The sequence below is a fragment of the Myxocyprinus asiaticus genome, chromosome 28, assembly GCF_019703515.2.
Source record: "Myxocyprinus asiaticus isolate MX2 ecotype Aquarium Trade chromosome 28, UBuf_Myxa_2, whole genome shotgun sequence".
Classification (NCBI taxonomy): domain Eukaryota; kingdom Metazoa; phylum Chordata; class Actinopteri; order Cypriniformes; family Catostomidae; genus Myxocyprinus; species Myxocyprinus asiaticus.
In genome coordinates this window covers 44,157,564-44,176,242 of record NC_059371.1, presented here as the reverse complement: position 1 = coordinate 44,176,242, position 18,679 = coordinate 44,157,564, and the positions used below count along the sequence as shown (strand labels likewise).

The 18,679-nt window shown below is 38.2% G+C and overlaps 2 protein-coding genes across 12 annotated transcripts in view; both read left to right on the top strand.

Moving 5' to 3' along the window:
• The window catches only part of LOC127418567 (zinc finger protein 501-like), a 240,533-nt gene that overhangs the window by 54,755 nt on the left and 167,099 nt on the right, over positions 1-18,679 (top strand). The window lies entirely within an intron of this gene.
• Positions 325-17,976, top strand: LOC127418623 (gastrula zinc finger protein XlCGF7.1-like). Of its 10 annotated transcripts, none has more exons than XM_051659270.1 (5): positions 325-525; positions 6,647-6,769; positions 15,273-15,314; positions 15,768-15,816; positions 16,103-17,976. In XM_051659270.1, the coding sequence occupies exons 1-5, from the start codon at positions 460-462 to the stop codon at positions 16,966-16,968; spliced, it is 1,146 nt and encodes a 381-aa protein (XP_051515230.1). In that variant the 5' UTR covers positions 325-459; the 3' UTR covers positions 16,969-17,976. The 10 variants fall into 10 exon arrangements, with proteins under 10 accessions (XP_051515230.1, XP_051515233.1, XP_051515232.1 ...); XM_051659279.1 differs by lacking the exon at positions 325-525 and adding an exon at positions 1,712-1,715; XM_051659273.1 differs by lacking the exon at positions 6,647-6,769.

Here is an 18,679-nt window from a genome sequence, read left to right as displayed (position 1 = left end):
CAGTTATTTTGTTTAACAGATCTGCTCTTGTGTTTAATCATATAATAATCTTTTAGAGTTTGATGAATGTCAGTCCATTATAATGATGATGTTTTTGTGTTCAGATGTTCATCATGAGAGAGCAGGTGGATGTGATTCATGCTGGAGAACAGCAGATGCTGCAGACACCAGTGAAGATTGAAGTGAAGCAGGAGGGGATAAAAGAAGAAAACACAACAGAAGAACAACAGAGTGATGAAGATGATGATGAACAGCAGATGCTGCAGACACCAGTGAAGATTGAAGTGAAGCAGGAGGAGATAAAAGAAGAAAACACAACAGAAGAACAACAGAGTGATGAAGATGATGATGAACAGCAGATGCTGCAGACACCAGTGAAGATGTGTTCAGTGAAGCTACTGGACTGCAGGAACCTGATGAAGATGAGAGTAGAAACCACAGCAGAGGAACAACAGAGTGATGAAGATGATGATGAAACCACAGCAGAGGAACAACAGAGTGACGAAGATGATTTTATTCCTTCAGGTATGTTTCTTTAATGTTGTTTTACACTTTCATGACAATCAACTATCATGTCAGAATCTGTTACCAGATGATTTTTATCACTCAAAAGTCACACAAATGATTTTTTTCCAGCTGTCTTTATTGTCATTTTAGAAGTGTTCAGTTGTCTTTTAAAAAGGTAACATTTTAATTTAAAAAGTCATTACAGTCCTTCAGGAACAGTGACTCTGGATTTGGGTTTCTGCTTAAAGTCCTAATTTGTTTACTTTAAAAAGATGGCTTTAAAGTGATAGTTCACGAGTCGAAAGTCAATTTAAAGTTCTTTTTCAGATTATACACTTGGTAAAACAAATATGTGTACTCTGTCTTAAACTACATGCTTTCATTTGAATTCACTCATACTGGAGAAGACTTTACAGAAAGGTTCAACTGTCCCGTCATCAAAACAAGATCTCGGTCAAAAATGTATGCAGCTCTGGATGGAAATAATGTTGACATTGCATAATGTTGTCGAAACAATGCCATGACAAATGTGTGCCACAAACAAAGCTAGAGGCAGTATTGACGACTGGAGAGTCGAACCACTCCGTATAGTCTTCTCCAGCACATCCTAAAGACTTTCAATGGGGTAAAGGTCAGGACTCTGTGGTGGCCAGTTCACCTGTGAAAATGATTCCTCATGCTTCCTGAACCACTCTTTCACAATTTGATCCCGATGAAACTTGGCATTGTCGTCCTGGAATATGCCCGTGTTGTCAGGGAAATAAAAAACATTGATGGGAAAACCTGATTATTCAGTACGAGTTGGGGTACTCGAGTCCGAGTCACGAGTCCAATTTTAATGGACTTGGACTTGTCACAGACTCGGATGCATTTTTACTCGGACTTGACTCGGACTTGAGCCTTTGGGACTTTGGGTTTTTTTCAGAGTCCAGCCGAGTCCAAGACGTTTGTGTTGCAATATAAAAATAAATAAATAACAAAACAGAAATTAATGAAAACATCTCTGTCTGCATGCAGCTGTATTAAGCCCCCGAAGTTGTAGATGTAGCCAGAGTTGTTTCACTGTGTTTAAGCAAACACACGCACACACACATACCCATGTGCACAGGCACACTCATCAGTCAACCAGTATGCTTTAATGTTACTACAGAGACTACTGGATAACATCTACTACCGAGGTGTCTGGCACGATGAAAACATAAAGACGGGTATGTATCCAATGTAATAGAAACTAAACAAGGCAGATCACACGACACAGGACCTGACAACTGATAAAATTGCTTGTGGCAGCCAAGACTGTGCTTGCATTGCGGTTTCATCATGGTTAAAAACTTAAAATCAAGAACTTCATTGAGTCAAGTCACCCACATCATGCCTCTCACAGTTTACTAAAAACAGCATATCGAAATAATTAATAAAAAAAAAATAGTATTAATATTGGAAGTCTTTTTAGGCATAATGTATATACACATGTAGGCTTCTGTAGTCTCTTGAGGTCCACGCAGTGTTGTCAGCTTGAACTGGTCCATAATAGCTTGATGAATTAACTGTGTAACTTTTTTTTTTTTTTAATAGTTGGGGGGAAAAAAGTATTATTGCTAAAGCAGACAGCAACTATAAACAGATAAACAGCACCTATTTATTATTGATTGACTATTTTCAAAGCATTGACGAGTTGCTTAAAATACATTCTTTTACAGCATTTGTCCACCATTCACAACATTCAACCATGCACAGTAAAATATTAGGATATTTTGGGTAACAAAATGTTTTGTTTATAATTTAATTATACTATAAAATAAATGTATTATTCGATGACAGAGTTTGTGTATGAAGCTATACTTCATGGTACCAGATGAATTTAGTTGGTTACAACATTTTTATTTTAAATGTTTATTTTTATTGTAAATCACCAGGTAACTTATGCACGTCTTTTTTTAGCCTATATCTCTGACACTTTTGAAGGAAAATTATGTTAAATTTATGACTCAATTATTATTCTCCATGTGTTTGCGGTTAAAAGAGCTGAACATTTCTTTGGTATTTAAAGATTTCAGACTGATTGCAGACCAACGCAGTTGCCACTCAAGCAAATATCAGTATATGTATATGTTTATACATGCAGTGTTAGTAGCCACATTTCCATAATCGGGGTAAATGAGGGCTTGATGGGGCCAGTTGCTTTCCCCACTCTCATTTCCGGGGCTTCATGATGTACACTCACTGACCACTTTATTAGGTACATCTGTACACCTGCTTGTTGATGCCAATATCTAATCAGCCAATCATCTGGCAGCAATTCAGTATACAAAATCACAAAGACGTAGTCAACAGGTTCGGTTCAGTTCAGACTGGGTAGGAAATCTGATTTAAGTGACTTTGACCGTGGGATGATTGTTTTGCCGGACAGGGTGGTTTGAGGATCTCAGTAACTACTTATCTCTTGGGATTTTCAAGCACAACTGTCTCTAGTGTAGTTATAGAATGGTGTAGAAAAAAAAGTCCAGCGAGTGGCAGTTCTGTGAGCAAAACCGGATTGTTAATGACAGAGGTCAGAGGAGAATAGTCAGATTGGTCCAAGCTGACAGAAAGGTGATAGTAACCCAAATAACCACACATTACAATAGTGCCATGCAGAAAAGCATTTCTTAACATACAATACGTCCAACATTGAGGTAGATGGGCTACAGCAGCACAAGACACCTCCGGGTACTACTGCTGTCAGCTAAGAACAGGAAACTGTGGCTGCAGTGGGCACAGGCTCACCAAAACTGTATGGTAGATGATTGGAAAAACATTGCATGTTCTGAAGAATCTTGCTTTCTGGTGCGACCTGCAGATGGTAGGGTCAGAATTTGGCATAAACAACATGAATCCATGGATCCATCCTGCCTTGTCAAGATTTCAGGCTGGAGGTGGTGGTGTAATGGTGTGGAGAATGTTTTATTGGCACACATTGGTCACCTTACAATTTAGCATCCTTTAAAGGCCTCAGCCTACCTGAGAATTGTTGCTGACTACGTGCATCCCTTTATGACTACGGTCTACCCATTTTCTCATGGCTACTTCCAGCAGGTTAACATCCATACCTCAAAGCACATGTCATCTCAATCTGGTTCCAGGAACATGACAATGAGTTCAGTGTACTTCAGTGGCCTCCACAGTCACCAGATCTTAATTCAATAGAGCACCTTTAGAGCATGAATGTGCAGCTGACAAATCTGCAGGAACTGCTTGATGTCATGTCAGCTTGGAGCAGAATGTATAAGAAATGTTTCCAGCACCTTGTTGAATCCATGCCACAAAGAATTCAGGCCGTTCTGAAATGGGGTTTCTACCCAGTAGTAGAGAGGTGAACCTAATAATGTGGTCACAGAGATTCTGCTCCACACTGACATGACAACATCACACAGTTGCTGCAGATTGATTGGCTGCACATTCATGCAGCGAATGTCTCATTCCACCACATCCTAAAGGTGCTCTATTGGATTGAGATCTGTTGACTGGAGGCCATTGGAGTACACTGAACTCATTGTCATATTAATGACTTGTAGACTCCCTAGAGTCTGTACTGACACCAAGAGCTTTGAGGGAGACCTTCAGGCTGTCCTTGAAGTGTTTCTTCTGCCTGCTGACAGAGTGCTTATGTCTCATAAGCATTTAGGATGGTAGTGAGTACCAAGGCACAGTAGACCTTCAGCTTGGTGGTTAGGCTGATTCCCTGGTGTTCCCATATGCTCTTGTGAAGTCCCCCAAAGGCAACACTTCCTTTGGAGATACTTTTGTAGACCTCTTCATCTGTTTTCACTGTTCTGGAGTGTGCCTCCCAGATAGGTGTCCTGTCCCTTCACTATGAAATGTGGTTGTTGATAATGCTTTTCTGGAGCAGGCTTGTACATGACTTCAGTCTTTGGTGTTGATGGTGAGACTGAAGTTGTCACAGGCCGAAAAGAAATGGTCCATCTCCAACTGCATCTTTTGTTCTGAGGAGGTATTGAGGACGCAGTCGTCAGTGAAGAGAAAGTCTCTGATAACAGTTTTCTTAAATTTAGTGACAGCTCGTAGTGTGCCTTGGTTTGTAGAGTTTCCCGTCAGTCCTGTACCTGAGGTAGATGCCATTATCCAAGTTGCTGAAAGCATCTATCAGCATGGAAAAAACATCATGCTAAAGAGCATGGGGGCAAGAATGCAGCATTGCTTTACATCATTTGTAACTGGGAAGGCATCAGATGCTTCCCTGTCATCCAGCACGTCGACCATCATCCTGTCATGGGACTATTAGATGATTTTTATTAACTTGGTTGGGCAGCCAAACTTCTCCATAATCTTCCACAGCCCCTCTCTGCTGACTGTGTACAACGCCTTGGTCGGGTCGACGGAGGTGGTGAACAAGTCGCAGTACTGCTCCTGGCATTTTTCCTGGAGTTGGTGTGCAGCAAATATCATGTCAACAGACCAGCGACCAGCACAAACTCCACATTGGCTTTCTGGGTGGAGGCCGTGCTCTAGATGCTCTAGCTCGCAGGCAATTGAGCAGGACCCGAGCAAAGATTTCGCCAGTTATCAACAGAAGAGAGACTCCTCTGTGGTTGTCACAGCCTTGGTGGTTGTCCTTTCTCTTGTACATGTGTACAGTGGAGGCATCCTTGAACTCCTGGATGAGTTGTCCTTCGTTGCATATAGAGTGGAACAAGCTGGTAAGCTTCTGAAGCATGACTAGCCCCCCAGCCTTGTACACCTCTGTAGGGATAGTGTCAGGTTCCAGAGCTTTTCTGCAGGACAGCTGCTTGATGGCTTTCATGCTCTGTAGGAGGGGTGTCGAGGTTGCTGTTCACTTTATCTGGGGCAGACGGGCGATGGCTTCATCGTTAATTGAGGCTGGCTGATTGAGGACATGGTTAAATTGCTAAGCCCATCTCTCCAAGATCTTCACCTTGTCTGTAAGCAGTGGATCCAACTGCGGTGAGAATGGGGGAATACCCCAAGGACTGTGGGCCATAGAGGGGAAAATCACAGCACACACACACTATAAACTGTACTGAATTGTACACCAAAATTTTAAATACGTTACTCATGTCCACAAATTTGTGCTCAAATGCACAGGAGGAATCCTAAAGTTTGATGAGAGACACTATTGAAGTGCAATTCTGCTGCAGGTTGCAATGGAAAATAAAAATAAAAATACACAAACACCTCTGGAATACCGGGAAATAAAGTGAAGCAACAGACCAAAACATCATAGCAAAGTCTTCCTCAGATGCCGTGTTTGTTATTTACACAGGCATGTCGGGGAACATATGTTGCTGTGGAGAAAGCTGCTTTCTGACCAAGCAGGATGTGTGTGGGAGTAAAGAGAAAGCGGATTTACAGTGTAGGAAAACCCATACACTGCTTTCTTGTGTTAAGCAGCTTTCTCGCAATAAACAGATTTCTGGTGTCAATGTAAATGAGCTGGACTAATGCCTTATATGTGTGGCTGCATATTTATACAGAAACATTATAGAACAGGTATGAATAAAGGGTAACAATGTCTCATGCAACATAATGACTTGATGCAATCATGCACAAGCAGATGGTATGTAAACTGTGGAATGAGTTTATATAATAACAGATTTGTATTTCATGTAATGTTAACCTTTATTGCACCAATAATTACAAATTAAATATGTCATGTGCATGTTTAAATAAAGCAGGGTCATAGAATTAAAAAAGATATTTTAATAGTGTATAAATAGCGTATTAAGTTTTACATGGTACACTTTAACTGCAAGTTCCCGTTCGTTTTCAATGAGAGAGACGGATGAATGGAGGCGGCAACGCTTTCAAGTTTGTCCACAAGAATTTTATCACATTGTCATTCAGGACTACATGTAGCACTTGCCGCACAATATAAAATTACTCTGTTTCTTGTGGTGACACTGTTTCTGTTCCTGCTAGCACTTGTGTTTGTAGCCTGCTTATTATTGCTTATCTTTCTATTTTCAGTGTTTAATATTAAGTCTCCCATTTGTTTTGCATGCATTGTTTTTTCTGCTTTTATACTTTTTAATGCAATACAACGGTGCATTTTACCGTGCACACCTGCCTTTCCACTTTTATTGCAATTAAACTGCGTGTTTACTGCACACATTTTTACAAGGATCATTGCATCGATCTCAAACCACTGGTGATCAGAAACCACCACAACAACAATTACCTTAGGGATTCGCATCGATCTCAAACCCCCGCTGATCAAAAACCACAACAACAACAAACAATTCCGGTAAGTCATGGCCTCTGCTCATATTATCGCTTTGTGCATTGCATGCCATAGCTTCTTCCATCAGCAGTGAGGGATTCACATGTGATAAATGTAAGGCTGACGGACGCTGAATGCTAGTGGAGGTCAGTGAGAGAAAGTAGCCTGTAGATACTGTTTCAGATGGGGATTTTTCAGCGAGCAACTCGCACACATTTTTCCTGCTGTAGAGCCCCTGCAGCAGGGCGTTTGGGAGACATCTCTGCAGCATACTCGTAGGACAAAGCGACACCACTCTCCCATTCCTGTTAGGATTTCCAATCGATTTTCCCCACTCAGTGGTGCACCCACTGAGATTCATGTTGAAAGCGCCCTTGTATTGGTGACTATTCTAAGGAACATGGAAATAGAGACTTCAGCCACTATTGTTAAATGCATTTTGGATGCCAGAGCATCTGACATTTATATGAAATTTACAAGTGCTGGCTAATGCTAAATGTAGATTTTCTAAGATTGTTATTCATGTCGGCACTAACAATGTCCAGCTTCGCCAGACAGCGATCACTAAATATAATGTTGAAGAAGTGTGTGAACTTGCAAAAATGATGTCAGACATTGTAATATGCTCTGCCCCCCTCCCTGCTCATTGTGGTGACAAGGTTTATAGTAGATTAGTGTCACTGAATGGCTGGATGTCTGAGTGGTGTCTGGAGACTAGTATAGGATTCATAGACAATTGGAGTTTTTGGGGAAGACCTGACCTGCTAAAGAGAGACAGACTGCATCCCTCCATAGAAGGTGCCACTCTCCTCTCTTGTAATATGGCTCATAATCTTAATAGTGATATTGTTTGTCTAACTGGGGCCCAGGTCAGGAAACAGACAAACTGGCTAATCCAAACGTATGCTAGCTGCCTTGAGACATCACTAAGTGTCGCATAAACTACAACACATAGATAATGAATCACCTGTATATCAAATAGAGACTGTGTCTGTTGCCAGAACTACCAAACACAAAACCCTCATTAATTAATTTAGAAACAATTGTATTGATGTCAAACTTTATAAAAAAAATAAAAATAAATAAAAAATAAAAGGGTTGGGCTATTAAACATTAGATTGCTTTCATCCAAATCACTAATTTTAGAAGAAATTATTACAGATTATAGTTTGGATTCGCTCTGTTTGACTGAAACCTGGATTTAAACAGATGAATATAGTTTAAATGAGTTTACTTCAGGTTATTGTTATAAACTTGAGTCTCGTCTGAAAGGTCGAGTAAGAGGTGTTGCTACAATTTACAGTGATATTTTCAGTGTTACTAAAGGTCTGGATATAAGTTTAATTCTTTTGAACTGATAATTCTTAATGTGACATTGTCAGATATAAATAAAAAATACTGTTGTGTTCTTGCAACAGTATATAGACCATCAGGGCAATATTCTGAATTCCTTGGAGAATTTGCTTATTTTCTGTCAGATCTAGTGGTTGCTGTGTATAGAGCATTAATTGTCTGTGACTTCATCCACATATAATGAAAATGATACACTGGGATTAGCATTTATCGATATTCTCAACTCTGTTTGGGTTAGACAAAATGTGACCGGTCCAGCTCATCGCCAAAATCATACGTTAGATCTAATTTTGTCATATGGAGTTGATGTTGATACTATAGAAATTCTGCCGCAGGACAATGATACCTCAGATCATTATCTCGTCTCAGGTATGCTGCGCTTAGCAAAGGTAACTCAATCTACGCAACATTAACTTTCAGGTAGAACTATTCTTTCTACTACTTATAGCTTCACTAATAATCTTCAAGACTTTTCTCAAATACTCAGTTTGCCAAAAGGTTCAGAAGAACTTGTCACAGAAAATATGGATACAGTCTTCTCTAGCACTCTAGATAGTGTTGCCCCCCCTTCGGATAAAGAAAGTTAAAGAAAAAAAAAATTCTGCACCAATGTACAATGATCACAATCATGCTCTCGAGAGCAGCATGGAAAAATATAAAATTAGAGGTATTTCACGGTGCATTGAAATAGTGTCTCTAACTATGTTTATTTTTACAGAGAAATGGTAAATATGAAAAGTTTCAGTCAGGATTTAGGCCCCATCATAGTACAGAGACTGCAATTATTAGTTACAAATGAGTTGCTCTTATCATTTGATCGTGGCTGCATTTCTCTTCTAGTGCTTTTAGATCTTAGTGCTGCCTTTGACACCATCGATTTTGACATTCTCTTGGATAGGCTTGAGAATTATGTTGGCATTTGTGGACTTGGGCTGGGCGATAGGACGAGGTAATCGGATATTGACAATGTCTTACAAAGATCCCGATGCAGATTGCGAACAGATGATGATAGACAATATCGGGAAATGGCAAAACCATGGATCTGGGAAGTAGCCAAATATATTAAACAGTGGCCAGGGTGTGAAACTAGCACCCGCCTTCCGCAAAATGCTATGAGGTTGAATCCAGTTTGCGAGCTGCTCGTCCAAATGTATTTCATGCACATGTAATTTTGCTTATCTACCCACAACAGTTGGGTGACCTGTAAGACGTCTCGGAGTGACACATGACAAGAATTGCTGTTAGTCACAATGACATGTGCTTGAAGAAACAAATGTTATTATATTTTTAAGAACAGAAAAAGAAAAGCTGTAAATGTTTGTGTCTGATTCTCTTATTTGTTCAGAGGCATGCAACAAGAGCTTGTCTCGTGGAACAAACGCATGTAAAGAGTTTTCACTTTCTCTGTTTCATTCATCTGAAAACTGTTTGCAAGAATAATGTTGTCTATGAGAATGCTGCAAATGATCTCCAGTCATCTCAGGAGGTGTTGTGAGTTTAGTTTGCTTTATTTCCATGCAGTTTGCATGCATTGTGAACTAGGGCTGGGGAATATGGCCAAAAAAAATGATCATAGTATTTTTTTCATATAATTTGATATTGATATTTATCATGATATACATTTCATATAATTTAATGGGGACTGAATTCCACATGTTTGTTAGACCTCAAGAATGAATTAAACATAACTTGTTTTTTACAAGTACACTCCATAGGGCTTTTTTATAAGCTACCTTTAAAGTACACACAGTTTAGGATTTAATCCTATATACGGTGTGTGACCTCTTTTTGATGAAAGTGGGTGGCAGTAATGCACCATAAACCGGATTGCCAACCATCAATAAACATCACCAGAAGAAGAAAACGGTCTTACCTGTGACAGAGCAATGGATCATGAAAAATGTTTAACTAAGTAGTACATGCATAAATAGAAATGTTGTTAATGTCAGAGATGTTGTTGTTGTTGTGTTCAGTTGATAGCTGTTGTACTGCATTGTCAGTGCTGTCTTGTTCACTACACAACGATATTAAACTAGCTGGATAGCTAGCTGCCAGCTAGTGGCTACCAAGCCTCATCTGGCCTCAGTACCGGTTTCTATGACAGCAGGGCTGCCTGCTAACAGGCATTATACTTCCTAAGATTCAGTTAGATAGTTGTGTGTATTTGCCGAACTGTTTGCGTTTTTAGCGACTCGTACCTGATCCGATCGTCTAGATGTAGAACATAAGCTAAATATCGAAAATTACTCAAGTTTGTCATTGATATAAAATTTATTTTTCCAATAAATATATAGTTTTATCGTCCCAGCCCTATTGTGAACACAACTCTGCAGGTACAGTAATATATGTCTTTCTATTAAAGAAACAAAGATGAAAGTGATTAAATCATAAAGTAATACAAGACACATTTACCTTGAGCCTTAAATTGCTTTTTTTTTTCTTTAGGCAGCATTAACTGTATTACCAAAATGCAATACAAACACAAATTTGATAAGAACACATATTTAGCATTATATTTGGAACACAAGGGAATTTATTATTTTTATTATTGTCTTTACATTTATATTTGTCTTTAGTTCTTAATCTGTAGGCTATTAGTAATTTTCCACCTGTTGTCGTTGACTGATACCTGCGTGATTGCAAATGGAGCCGTTGGAGACGGTAAATGTTTGGATTTGGGGAGGTGGTTAAATAAGATTTTTTTGTATCACTTTATTTTTATTTATATTTTTCATTAAAGTGCAATTTGAATTTAGAAATGTCTTTTTTGTTTTTCATGTTCATATATTAATTTTTAAAGCAAAATCAGTAAAGCAAAAAAATTCGCCGACCCTCGGCAGGAGGACTTGACAATGTATTTGGATATTGCGATTTTTCTTTAAGGCGATTTATATAATATTGCTATAATAATTATTACATACCGCCCATCCCTATTGTGGACAGGCATTAGCTTGGTTTAGGTCCTATCTTTCTGACCGTTACCACTTTGTCTGTGTAAATGAGGAACTGTCAGATCAAATTAAAGTTGTATAGAGTGCCACAGGGATCAGTTTTAGGGCCTCTGCTTTTCTCCCTATATATGCTCCCCCTGTGAGACATCAGGAAGCATGGAATTAGTTTTCACTGTTATGCCGATGATACCCAACTTCATATTTCTTCGAAACCCAACAAAATTTCGCAATTTGTGTATAAATGATATCAAAGAGCGGATGGCTAGAAATGTCCTCCTACTCAATTCCGATAAAACAGAAGTACTAATTATTGAGAAAAAAAAAAAAGCTAAAATATAATCTGACTCTTGATGGATGGTACTGTAATGTCAACTTCTACAGCAAAAAAAAAAAAAAAAAAGTGTTATATTTAATAACAATCTAACCTTTGAAAAAAAAATCCAATATTTGTAGAACTGCATTCTTCCACCTCAGAAATATTGCAAAGTTTCAACACATGCTATCCGTTTCTGATGCCGAAAAACTAAGTCATGCGTTCCTCACCTCAAGACTAGATTATTGTAATGTGTTACTCGGTGTAAACTTCAGTTAGTTCAAAATGCAGTAGCAAGAGTGCTAACTAGAACTAAGAAATACGATCATTTCAGTCCCATTTTATCGGCATTACAATGGCTACCTGTTAAGTTTCGTATTAATTTTAAAATTCTGTTAATTACTTAAAAAGCTTTGAATGGTCTAGCTCCAAAGTATTTGTGACCTTCTTTCATGCTATAATGTATCCACTATGATTGCAAAACTCCAGCCTGTTAACAATACTGTGAATATCAAAATCCATAAAAGGAGGGATTATTTTCATATTTGGCTCCTAAACTATGGAATAGTCTCCCTAGCAGTGTTCAGAACTCAGACACACTCTCTCAATTTAAGTCTAGACTAAAGACATATCTATTCAGCTAGGCATACACCTATTTATACCTCAATTCATAGTTATGCTGCTTTAGTTAGGTTACTAAAAACACACTTTTTTTAACCCTGCTTTAAATTCAATGGCATCTACGCTAATTTTATTATATTTTTTTCCTGTCTAAACCTTGGGATTATATCCCGAGGTTACCAGAGCCTGCCAGATCCATCTCCGTTCCTGCCTGATGTCCGATTCCCACTGTGTCGCTGAGTGATGACCAACTGCAGCATGTGCCAGCCAGACTTGACTTCAGTCTACTAAGACAGTGGATGAATTTATGCAGACTCAAAGACATGGGATTCTTCATGAGTCATTGTCTGAAGCATGGGCTCAGGATGGAGTTCACCAAAATTAACTGCCACAAGCATCCACCCAGACTGCGATACTCCTCACTGAATGATACCTATATCAACTTGGCCAAAGGAGGGACAACACTCTCTTAAACTACAGTTGAAGTCAGCAGTTTACATATGCTTCGGTTGAAGTCATTAAAACACATTTTTTAACCACTCCACAGATTTCATATGTGCAAGCTATAGTTTTGGCAAGTCGTTTAGGACATCTGCTTTGTGCAGTACACAAGTAATTTTTCCAACAATTGTTTACAGACTGTTTAACTTTTCATTGACTATATCACAGTTCCAGTGGGTCAGAAGTTTACAAACACTAAGTTAAATGTCTTTAAACGGCTTGGAAAATTCCATAAAATTATGTCAAGCCTTTAGACAATCAGTCAATTAGCTTCTGATAGGCTAATTCAAGTCAATAGGAGGTATACCTGTGGATGTATTTTAAGGCCTACCTTCACACTCCGTCACTCTTTGCTTGACATCATGGGAAAACCAAAAGAAATCAGCTAAGACCTCAGAAAACATTTGTGACCCTCAACAAGTCTGGTTCATCCTTGGGAGCAATTTCCAAACATCTGAAGGTACCGTATTCATCTGTACAAACAATAGTATGCAGTATAAACATCATGGGACCACACAGCCATCATACCGCTCAGGAAGGAGACTCATTCTGTCTCCTAGAGATGAACATCCTTTGGTGCGAACTGGAAATCAATCCCATAACAACAGCAAAGGACCTTGTGAAAATGCTGGAGGAAACAGGTAGACAAGTATCTATATCCACAGTAAAACGAGTCCTATATTGACATAACCTGAAAGGCTGCTCAGCAAGGAAGAAGCCACTGCTCCAAATCTGCCATAAAAAAAGCCAGACTACAGTTTGCAAGAGCACATGGGGACAAAGATCTTACCTTTTGGAAAAATGTCCTCTAGTGTGATGAAACAAAAATTGAATTGTTTGGCCATAATGACCATCGTTATGTTTGGAGGAAAAAGGGTGAGGCTTGCAAGCCGAAGAACACCATCCCGACCGTGAAGCATGGGGGAGGCAGCATCATGTTGTGGGGGTGCTTTGCTGCAGGAGGGACTGGTGTACTTCACAAAATAAATGGCATCATGAGGAAGGAAAACTTTGTGGATATATCGAAGCAACATCTCAAGACATCAGCCAGGAAGTTAAAGCTCAGTCGCAAATGGGTCTTCCAAATGGACAATGACCCAAAGCATACCTCCAAAGTTGGGCAAAATGGCTTAACGACAACAAAGTCAAGGTATTGGAGTGGCCATCACAAAGCCCTGACCTCAATCCGATAGAAAATTTGTGGGCAGAACTGAAAAAGCATGTGTGAGCAAGGAGACCTACAAACCTGACTCAGTTACACCAGTTCTGTCTGGAGGAATGGGCCAAAATTCCAACAATTCCATTGTGAGAAGCTTGTGGAAGGCTCCCAAAACATTTGACCCAAGTTAAACAATTTAAAGGCAATGCTACCAAATACTAACAAAGTGTATGTAAACTTCTGAACCACTGGGAATGTGATGAAAGAATTAAAGCCTGAAATAAATAATTCTCTCTACTATTATTCTGACATTTCACATTCTTAAAATAGTGATCGTAAAACTGGGCTTAAGGCTGTGTCTCATTTGGAAGGCTGCGTCCTCCGGAGGTCACATCTGTCGGCCGCATACGTCATTGAGGCTGTCTCGTTTCAGAAAAGCGAGTAGGACACTTCGAATGCAGCCTTCGAATGCAACCTTCTTTCACAGGAATTTGGAGGATGCATGAAGTGTATCCTTTGTGGGCGCTCACAACCTATGTCTAAAAACAATGACACCAATTTGTCCAAAAATATGATGTTCAAAAGTAATGTTGATTCCCAAGTTGAAGTATCTCAGTGGATGTGTGCAGAGTATATGTATAATTATATTAATATATCATTAAAATAAAGTATTAGACTAAAAGTACAACTGTAAAATCTATTTTCTTTTCTCTTTACATCATATAACTCTCCTAAAATTTACCTCATACCTTCCCTTCTAAAGGGACTTCTCACTCAAAGTGCTCATGCTTGTTAAAGAGTGGCGTGCTGTCATAGCAACCATGTTACGTTCTGTTTCCGTTTGTCCTATGAAGACTGTCTCATTTAAACGAGACTTGTTTAAAGGAGGATGCTCAGTATACTGCAGCCTTCAAAGGACATGTCCTACCTAGCACGCAACCTTCGAAACGAGACAAAGCTAAAATGTATTTGGCTAAGGTGTATGTAAACAACTAACTTCAACTGTGCAGAGAAAATGAATTAACCACTAACAAAAGTCTTCATCCAAAATCAAAGGACAATGCATCGACGTGTATTTCCTCCGTTAATTCGGGAAGACTTCAAGGACTTTAACACTAAAACTAATAGTTAATACAAAATAATTTTGTTTAATCATTGACCCACAACACTTGCATTTTAACCACTAATAGTTCTAAACATAACTAATATTGGAATCATATTCATTTTATGTTATTGCATAATTTAATTTACAGCTGCTTTGAAACAAGGCATGCTGTGAAAAGCACTATACAAATAAATTTGACTTGGAAAATGTTTATTTAGGCTGTGTTCTATTTGTGGTAAATAAAAGGGATGTGCACAGATGACATCCGGTTAGCTGTTCAACGCACCACTATTCGAATACCAAAATCACTATTCAGTTATTCTACACGTGCACATGCAGTCTTCAACCCCACCCAAACTTGAGGAGTTCCAACAAACCTTCGGGTTTTCCGGCCTGGTTTGGGACATTTGTTTCAAGTATAGTGTGAGTTAGGGGCTGTTCAAACATGCGTCAAACACACTGTTAACACGTGCTGGACGAACATCTTTGACTGTTGTTCTGAATCTCAATGTTTTTTCTTTCAGCATCTCGCACAGGATCGCAGCATTTTTCAACACCAAGTAAAGGTACTGTAAAAGTTTTTTTTTTTTTTTTTTTTTTTTTTTTTTAAACCTTTTCAAAATCAAAACACTCAAAAGAGGCTTCGTTGCCTCAGAAATATGAACCTGCCCAGGCAGAGCGCACACAGGTGGTGAGAGTTTGATTATTTTTGTTTGACTTTAATGTGAGATTTCATCATTTGAAGATTTACGTATTGTGATATTTCAGCTCATTGCTCACTGTGCACGTGATTTGGTGCTATTTTGAGTAGTGTTTGAGAAGTTTTTGATTAACATTTTTTGAAACTTTACTGTTAATCAACTGTTAAAAATGGTAACTATGCACATCCCTAGTAAATAACACATTTTATGAAGAAATAAAAGCAATATTTTAGTTAATTTTACTAAAACTCTATTGAATAATGACATAGAAAGCAGGACTCAGCAGCATCCATCCAACCATCTTTCTTAATTTCATAGTGCAATTTTCCCCCTTCAATCTCACATGCTCCACATCTCTCGTGTGAAGGTTTGTTTAATCTGAGACTGTATCTGTATCACATTGTGTAATAATATAGTAACGATAATAAATTATTTTGTCAGATTTTGCATTTTACACTTAACCACTATAAATGACTATAATCATAAAATTAAGTTATTAATTAGAATTTATGGTATAATTATTTACCTTTTGCAGAGCAAAAATAAAAAATAGTACTGGAGGTTTGATCTGCCATTATATTGGGGTTCAGTTTGATTTATTTATTTATTTTTTCATCTTGATGTTTTTGTTATCAATTTACTGTTTATTGCAGAGCTGATGGAAGTGAAAGAGAAACATGAAGAGCTGAATGAAGTGGAGGAGAAACGGCATGATTTCATAACTGGAGAAAAATCTTTGAGTGGCTCAAAGAATAAAAATAATTTTTCACCAAAAAATCCTCAAAGAGCAGCCAAAAAATCTTTCACCTGCTCTCAGTGTGGAAAGATTTTCACATGTAAAAGCCATCTTAAAAGACACATGAGAGTTCATAGTGGAGAAAAGCCTTACACATGCCATCAGTGTGGAAAGAGTTTCACACTTAAAGGCAATCTTAATACACACATGAGAGTTCATACTGGTGAGAAGCCTTACACGTGCCATCAGTGTGGGAAGATTTTTGCATATTCAGACCATCTCAAGAATCATCTTCGCTTTCACTCTGGAGAAAGACCATTTGAATGTGATAAGTGTGGGAAAACATTTGTTCTGCCGCAATACCTAAAAACACACCTGAAAACTCACACAAATGAGAAGCCTTACAAGTGTTCATTTTGTGGAAAGAGTTTTGTTTGCCTGTCCTATTTTAAAGGGCACCAGAAAATACATACCGGTGTGGGAGCTCATATGTGCTTTGAATGTGGAAAGACCTTTATTATAGCCAGCAACTTGAAAGAGCACCAAAGAATTCATACTGGAGAGAAACCATACAAGTGCTCACATTGTGAAAAGAGTTTCAGTAAGTCACAAAACATGAAAGCACATGAGAGAATTCATACTGGAGAAAAACTTTACCACTGCTCTTCATGTGGGAAAAGATTCATCTCAGCAAGTTCTTTACGGAAACATGTCAAAAAGAATTGCCCACATAGTCACAGCAAGCAAGAATCATCTTCTGGTCCAATGATATCAAGTAAATAGTGAATGTGTGAACAAAGCATATGTGCCTCCTAACCAAACTATTGCGTGTGCAGCCGTGTCTTAGAATGAGACCATCCTGCAGTGCAACGAATGCAGAGCTAACATGACATGAAAGTTAGCATCTCTGAATACTAGCTATACCAGGACTCGACATTAACGCTTGTCCAGGACAAGTGGGTTTTTGATGGAGCAAGTGATAGAGAATTTTACTTTTAAGGGCAGACTTTTTCTTGGCACCTACATAAAATCTAGAGGTTTTCAAGAGATTTTCTAGGTGTAGTGAGATTTCTACTATACCTTCCAGAGGTGTTCAGAATCAGTCTGGTCTCCTAAACTGCCAGCTGCTGTTTGAAGCATGTGAGTTCACAAATATATTCTGCTGGCCTGGTACATCTGTCACCCCCAAACTATACTGTATCGAAATGTAAAGCTGTGACTGAATAAACTTTGAAAAAGTTCCATGTAAAATCAGAAATTAAAAAGTTTTTTTTATTAATAACATGCTTCCATGTTTCTTTAACCCTTAAAAACATACGTCGGGTCTTTATTACAAGATAAATGAGTGCTATATTCATACAGATAGATACTGTATTATGTTGATTTTATGTTCAACAATGGTGAATTATCAGTATCCCACATGCATGTTCAGATTCATATTATACATGCTATTTCTGACCTGATTTATATTTGACAATGTTATTTGATGAAGAAACAATGTGGAAGTAAACTATAGCAAGTTTAATACATGAAAAGTATGTATATAGTTAAAGTATATAGTAAGATTGTCATTGCGTGTGTTACTGAAATTATGTAAATTGTGCATGTATTTAGACTAAATAAGTACCTGAGAAAATACATGTGTGTAGCTTATTTCTATCTTATTTGTTATGTGTAGCTCAATATGTGTTTGACAGCCAGTTGTGTCACGAAATTTCAGTGTGAAAATAATGAATCCTGTTCTAGATTTTTTTTCTGATTTGTTGCATTATCTCTTTGATATATGAAAAATAAAACATCAAAATATTTTTAATTCTATTATTTTCTAATTGTCTTTAGTGAAAACCCTTACCGCTTCCTCGCTCCCCAGCCATGCTTGGCCATGCCCCAGCCCCCACAATAATACACATTTAACAATATTTTCAGAATTATTATTATTATAAATGGAAATTCTGTCATCATCATGTTGTTCCAAACCTGTATGACTTTCTTTCTTCAATCCATGCAACACAATAAGGAGATTTTAGACAGAATGTTAGCCTTGGTCACCATTTACTTCAAGTTTTCTCTATATATTTTGAAAGTGAATGGTGACCGAGACTGTCAGCCCTAACATTGTGTCTAACATATTTTGTGTTCCACAGAATACAAAGGGTCACACGGGTTTGGTACAACATGAGGGTAGGGAAATGATGGCGGAATATTAAATTATGGCTATCACTTTAAAAGGATAATTCACCCAAAAATTAAAATTCTCCCATCACTTCCTTTCTTCTGCAGAACACAAATGAAGATTTTTAGAAGAATATTTCAGCTCTGTAGGTCAGTACAATGCAAGTGAATCTGAGCCAAAATTTTGATGCTCCAAAAAGCACATTAAGGAATCATTCAAGTAATCCATATGACTCCAGCAGTTTAATTAATGTCTTCAGAAGTGATATGACAGGTGTGGCTGAGAAACAGATCAATATTTAAGTCATTTGATAGAAGTTCT